At 51.6% G+C, this 7,070-nt stretch overlaps 1 protein-coding gene across 1 annotated transcript in view; it reads right to left on the reverse strand.

Moving 5' to 3' along the window:
* St14 (suppression of tumorigenicity 14) overlaps nucleotides 1–7,070 on the reverse strand; it is a 42,161-nt gene that overhangs the window by 12,550 nt on the left and 22,541 nt on the right. The window contains exons 2-8 of the mRNA XM_021207148.1: nucleotides 5,154–5,313; nucleotides 4,732–4,859; nucleotides 4,473–4,543; nucleotides 3,388–3,545; nucleotides 3,156–3,191; nucleotides 2,669–2,909; nucleotides 189–328 (exon numbers count right to left, since the gene is read on the reverse strand). Coding sequence (XP_021062807.1) covers nucleotides 189–328; nucleotides 2,669–2,909; nucleotides 3,156–3,191; nucleotides 3,388–3,545; nucleotides 4,473–4,543; nucleotides 4,732–4,859; nucleotides 5,154–5,313 — 934 coding nt within the window. The remainder of the gene's footprint in view (nucleotides 1–188; nucleotides 329–2,668; nucleotides 2,910–3,155; nucleotides 3,192–3,387; nucleotides 3,546–4,472; nucleotides 4,544–4,731; nucleotides 4,860–5,153; nucleotides 5,314–7,070) is intronic.

Genomic DNA, 7,070 nt, shown 5'->3' on the forward strand with positions numbered 1-7,070 from the left:
AAAAAAAAAAAAAAAAAAAAAAAAAAAAAAAAAAAAAAAAAAAAAAATTAAAAAAAGAAGGCAAAATGCCCTTTGGTCTGTTTCCAACCTGTCCACAGAAGGGCCAGTTTGCCAACCTCCTGGGCTCAGGAATTCCTCTAAGACTACAGACTAAGAGTATGCCCATCATGGGCCCTGCCCATTCTTACTTCTCATCTTGGGCAGCTGGAAGAAAGTGGCCTCAAAGCCAGGATGTCGCCGGTCAGTATTGGTTATCAGCGTGACAAGGAAGACGTTCTGGGAGGAGAGGAAAGTCAGGTTGTAGGAGGGTGAGAAGGTGCCGCACAGCCTGCAGGGCGGAGAGTTGGGGTTAGCGACAGAGCACAGACCTTTCGCACACAACTTAGCTCCCAAGTAGAGAGGTCAGAGGACCCCACTCCTAACCCTGGACCTGAACACACAAGACCAAAGGCAAGGTCGAAAAGGCCTTCAGCAAAACGAGTCACGGTGGTATGAAGGTTTGAGTTCAAGGCTAGCTTATGCTACAAAATAAGACCATTGGGGGAAGCGGGGTCTTTCTGTGTAGTTCCCAGGTTAGCCTCAAATTCTCACCCTGCAGCCTCACTCTCCTGAGTCTGGAGTCGAAGGCATACATCTCCATGCCAAGCTAAAACTTACTTCTTTTTATTCTATTCTTCTAAATTATTTATCAGGTATAAATTGAATAAATATTACTTATTTTAGCAGCTACAGCGCAGTGGTGTATCTTGTGCCTTCTGCAAGCTGCAGAGTGAGAACCACCACTCTAAAGAGAGCGCTCCTGTCTCAAAAGCAAGAACAAATAAAAAAAAAAAACCGACAAAACAAGCTACTACAGTATCACCCCTTCTAAAACCATGCACACACACCAAGTCAGGTCCAACCTAGCAGGGACTGATCTTAGGTGAGAAAAGAAGGGTCACTGGTGGTTAGAGTCATCAACCTGATAAAAATCCAGAATCAGGCTGGTGAGATGGCTCAGTGGGTAAGAGCACCCGACTGCTCTTCCAAAGGTCTGGAGTTCAAATTCCAGCAACCACATGGTGGCTCATAACCATCCATAACAAGATCTGACGCCCTCTTCTGGAGTGTCTGAAGACAGCTACAGTGTACTTACATATAATAAATAAATAAATCTTTAAAAAAAAAAAAATCCAGAATCACCCAGTAGATGGACCTTTGGACCTGCAAAGGAGATATGTCAATGGGAAGGGACGGCCCTGATGCCACTTCCTGGTGGGGGCCCTGGACTGTGTACCAAATGGAGGGAGAGAGACCAGACATTCATCACTCTCTGCTTCTTGATTGTGGGTACAATGTCACCAGCTCCCTCCAGCTCTTGCCAGTGTGACTTCCCACATGGTGGACTGTGTGCCAGGTGAAGCCCTTCCTGTCTTAAGTGGCTATTCTCAGGGTGTCTTATATGGCGGCCCGAAAGAAACTAAGACAGCATCACTCTCCTGTAATTTTTCCCCTCCTGGAATTTCTTCATTATTATTATTATTACTATTTATTATTATCATCATTACTATTATTGTCATTATTAGTTTTTGCACATGTGTGAGATAGAGGGAGAGAGGGGATCTCACACTCATAGCACAGGCTGTTCTAGAACTCACTAAGTAGCCGAGACAATCCTCCTGCCTCAGTTTTCTGAATGCTAGGACTCAAGTTCAAACCAGCATGCCAGGCTTTAGGCTTTTGGGGGGCAGGGGAGTATTTCCCTCGCGCATAATTAACAAATGGGAAAATGTTTATAGAGAAATGAGTAAAGGGCTTCGTCCTGACTGTTCAGCTGTGGCGAAAGACGGTTCTGTCCCGGTTTCAGTCAAGATGGACTGAAGGCTTTGACCTGCACCAAGGAGAGGCTGACCATCCCCAACAATGGGGCACCCATCTTGGGTTACCCCCAACCCCTCCCAACAGGTATATTAATGATACCTTTATTCTCTGCAGTACTGATACTCTGACAGCCAAGATTGCCTTCCTGGTACCAACCAGTCCCTACAGACTACTACCAGCTAGAGTTGCCTACCAACACCTTTCAGATGCCTGCCAGTCAGTCAGAGCCCCCAAACCCTCCCCCCCAGGCTGTCACATGTGGGACCCGGTAGCAGACAGCGAGGGGCAGCCCTGGCTTCAGAGTTTGCCGAGATGAACCCAATGAGCTGATTCGAGGCCCCGTTTCCCCGTGTTGGCTTCCTTTCTTAAACAAACCTCCACAGTCTTCCTTACTCCCTCTGCCTCCCGGCCGACCTGGAGCTGCCGGTGCTGCTCCTTGTGCAGAGGTGAGCTGTGCTGAGCTATGCTGTACCGTGTCCCGTCGGCTTGGGAACCATAACAACCCCTTTCTGTGGGAACGGTCTCCTGAACTGCAGGTCCGGTATACCCGCTTTACCGTAACCCCGCCTTTTCTCTGCTGGGTGTACATCAGCCTTCTTACTGACAAAGCCAAGGATCTCCTTGCCCACTCTCTGGAGCTCACGCCGATGCGTACCATGCCTGCCTTCCGCCGTCTATTTCACAGTGGCCTGTGGCCAAATGTCACCAACTATATCCCAAACCTATACCACAATCCGTTCAAATGGTTCATCCCAGCAAGGGCCAGGCTTCCTTAGCCAGCGCCTCCCCTGCTCTCCAGGACACTCACCGCACCACAGCGTGGGGCTCCATGGGGCTCAGGCTATCATAGACGGTGACCAGGTCACTGCCATGTTCATCACAGGGAGCGACATCAAAGCTTCGGAAGGTGAGGCTCAGCACAGAGTCGGCGTCCCCCCGAAGGACCCACTGGCAGCGGGCATGCGCCGGGTAGGGACTGTTGGGGAAGCCAGGGGTAGTGAAGCGTGTCACCGCCACACCACGGGCATGCAGGGCAAAACTGCAGCTGTCTGCGGAAAAGAAGGAAGGAAGGCGTGAACCCTGCCCGCCCCGTCCCGAGCCTAGCCCACCCCCAGTACATCGCAAATCACTGCGAACTCAGGTAGACACAAGGAAGTCGGCTTTGGACCGGACCGGAAGGGAAAAAGAAAAGATGCTTGTTCATCAGTACCATCTGACTTCTGGGGACCCCATGGCTGAAGGGAAATCTAGCAAGACACCTTTTTTCCTCCATCAGAGGTCAACATGATACTTACTGTCCTGAGTCTTCTGCAGCATTCTGGGGTCAATGGCTGAAGAACAAGAAGGCAAACATTTTACCCAGACAATCGGTTTCTTTACTCTTGCCTCCCTATTCCCCGAAAGAAGGTGTCAGTCAGCAAGCAGAGTCCTCCCAGACACCCAGGGCCTGTGAGTATGGCGCTCCCAGCCCCGCCCCTCTACAGGCTGGCCCACACATTCCCACCCTGGTCTCTGCCCCTTACTCACGGAAGGCCACCACAGAGGTCAGCACGAAGGATTTCAGTGCCCGTGCTCGGGGTGGCAATGTGACAATTCGCTCCACAGCCATGGCGCGATCAACCTCTTCTGCCAGGTGTGGGGGGATGCTGAACTCTGACCAGTAGTAGGCGATGACACTGCCTTCACTGGGGGGAGGGAACAGGGGAGAGCCTAAGATGGGGAGGGAGCTCCAGAGACCTACACTCTATACAACAGTCTCACACACACACACACACACACACACACACACACACACACACACACACAGCAGCTCAGGCTACTCTGAGAGACATTAGCCCTGCAGACGTGTCCTGGGGCCAGCTCAAGTTTAAGAGTGAGGAGGAAGCCTGGGCTAGGCTTGAGCTCACAGCACCTCAGTAGAACCACTCTGGCTCCGATTTGAGACAGGGGTGAGAATCCACCTGCTACCCCGTATTACAGAAGCTTCAACTCAACAAGCAAAAATAAAAGCACACACCTACAGCTCCAGATACTGAGCCAAGCGGACTGCAAGTCTGAGGGCAGCCTGAGCAGCTCGAGGACGAGGGTGCCTGTTCAGTGGCACAGTGCTTAGCATCGATAAGGTCCCGTGGCCAGCTCTCATGTGTACACTCGGAGCCAGGCACAGTGACTAAAGCCCACAGCCCCAGTTACTCAGGAGGCTGAGGCAGGAGGATCACCCAAGACGGCAAGTTTGAGGCCAGTGTAGGCAACACAGTGAAAGCCTGTCTCAGATATGGAGGGCAGGGGAACTGGAGTGTGGCTCGTTGGTAGTGTGCCTGACATGGGTAAGGTGATGGATTCTACCCTCAGTGCCGCAGAAAAACAATGAAAGCAAGTGAAGTTTGCACACAGCCTTCCTGGACACCCCGACTACGTCAAACCCAGATTTGGAAAATCAATGTCTTTATGAATTTAGTGTTTGTGGGCTTTGCCCAGCCGGCACCTAATCAATCCCTGCCTTGGAGACAGAAGGACCAGGCAGTGTAAGTCACTTGTACAAAGGACAGACACACTGACCCTCTCCCCAGACAGTCAAAGCCCGTGCCACCACACCAACCTCCAGCACGCACCTGAAGGCGGTTACAGCCGACTTCTTGTGGTAGGGACCCAGGACAGGGACTTCATTGTACAGCACCTTCAGCTGAGGAGAGAAGGCAAGGCTTAAAGCTGGCCAAACAGGAGAAATGACCCCTTCCCTAGTCTGCTCCCAGGCCCCGCCCCACCCCCAGCCCAGGGATCTGGGAGCAGAGATGAGATGAGTCCTTTGTACGTGGTGGGATGCTGGGGCAGGCAGGACAAAGGACTTCCCCTGGTACTAGCTAGACTCACCGCCTCCTTCACCTGGCTGGCCAGGCTGATAAACTCTGTGGAGGTGGAATTCTCATAGGCATCCAGAAAGATCTCATTTGTGATCCTCAGATGGCCATTGAAGACCTTTTGGACCCGCACATTCCGGTCTGCCAGAGGTAAAGAATGATGATGGATGGTGGACGGTCACGTGACTCCACCAGGCCCACCCTGCCGCCCTCAGCTGGGAAGTGGGGACAAATGCCAAGAGGGGTCAGATCTGACCAGGGCCCCCATCACCCACCATCATGGCCTGAAATGGCTCAGAGACAGTGTACTGGCCCCTTCCCACGTGTCCCTCTCCTCCCATGCCATCTCCCTCATCCCTGACCCCATTCTCTCCTGCTCACTGAGGGAAGAGGGAGGGCCACCACTATGTCACCTTCCAAAGCCACTGTACTCACAATGGAAGTGCCACACCAGCAAGCCAGCCAGGAGGGAGAGCAAGAGGAAGCTGAACAGCACTGCCACCAGCACCACCCAGCGCCTGGGGCCTCGCTTCTCCACTTTCTTGGCATTGTTCGCAGGCAGGAACTCCACACCCTCCTCAAAGCCATTCATGTTCTAAACACAAAAAGGTTCCAGGACTCAGAAACGCTTTCACAATGGCTTCCCACTCAAGTTCAGTGACATTTGGGAGCTTAGGGGAACCAACATGTGCAATGGAGACGGGGCTTCACCCGGGAGTGCAGGGCCTCTGTGCCACCTGTCCCAAGATATGAATCACCAGCCCAGCTGGTGGGCATGAACTGCTCAACAAAGCCCAGAGCAAGGCGGGCTGGCATGTTTCTACAAATCCAGCACTTGCGACGAGAGGGCAGAAGATTAGGAGTTCAAGACCAGCTTCAGCTACGTGAGGCATTTGAAGCCAGCCTGAGCTACGTGAGACCCTGTCTCAAGATAAATCCAAACAAGTTTAAGACTTCAGGAATCTACACGCAGCGCTGAGGATCTGGACTTGTGCAAAATGTCTTTGACATAAGTGGCTGCCAGATGTAGGCAGAGCAAACAGCCCAGGGACATAAGTGGCATTGTGGACCCTCTGCAAGGACTTCTAAGGCCAGCCTCGACTGTACCCAGTGCCATCCCCTTGGTCAGCTTCATCCTGATATTGCAAAGAAAGCAATGGCCCCACCTTGACTACCTCAGCAGCAGAACTGCTTCAAGTCTCTGAAGCACATCTGCTGTCACCTCAGATCTGTACATCAAGCTCCAACAACAAACGTGTCTTCTTTTTTTCAAGGGTCTGTCTGTCTGTCTGTCTGTCTGTCTGATGTAAGGTCAAAGGACAACTTGTGGAAGTCGGCTCTTCTACTTCCACCACATGGGCTCCAGGGACTAAATTCAGGTTGTTAGGCTTGGTGACAAAGATGTTTAACTGCTGGGCTATCTCAATGGCTGCTCTTCAACAGTTTCACACATGACTATGATGCATTCTGATGACTCTCTTCCCACACCCTCTCTTTCCGCCCTCCCATCCATCAATCTGCCGTTGCTTCCTTACAGTCTCATTCCCTGATTTATGACTTTTCCTTTTGTGACCCATTTACTGTAACCAGTGCCATGTGTGTGTGATCCTTGGACGGGAACTATCCACTGGAGACTTGGGAGTCACCCGAGGGAATACCAGTGAAGACATGACTTCTCCTTTCCCTGAAACTATTGGGTGTACGGTCAGGAAGGAGAAGTAGGACCCGCAACCTCTCCTCCAACCACATCTGACCACTGCCTGCTGGCTGTGGGAACCCATGGCAGCTAGTCACAGCCGCTGTGGGATCCTGACGGCAATGGTCGTGTTTTGCCTAAAGATGGTACTCGGCAGCCCTCCTGAACATCTCCCAGTGCCTATGCTTGTCACCTCTACCTCAGTGTTCCCTGGGTCTTGGGACTTAGGAGAGCAGTTGAAGTGTCTTAGAGCTAAGCACTCGTCCATCTCTTACTCTCAGAACCCAGAGCGGCGGGAGTCTTCACGTTCACCACCGCCTGAACCAACGTGTGATGTGTCACGTCATCACAATATTAACACTGACAAGATCGGCGCTGCTCCCTGCCTCATTGGAATATTTATATCTCCAAGTCTCAAGCCTTTACTCAATAGATCTCACAGATGCACGTCTCAGAGGCAGGCATTTAAAAATATTTCATTCTACTTCTTCCAGAAGTCACTATAGAGAACAGACTGACCTCAAATTCTCAGGGATACACCCCCCCAATCTCTGCTTCCCCTGGGAGCTGGGATTAAAGGCAAACACCTGAAGGGGGTGGTTCTGATGCTAAGGTCCTGTTCCTCAATTGGTTCTTGATTTGTCAGTCAAGAAGGC

The sequence above is a fragment of the Mus pahari genome, chromosome 10 (assembly GCF_900095145.1).
Source record: "Mus pahari chromosome 10, PAHARI_EIJ_v1.1, whole genome shotgun sequence".
Lineage (NCBI taxonomy): Eukaryota > Metazoa > Chordata > Mammalia > Rodentia > Muridae > Mus > Mus pahari.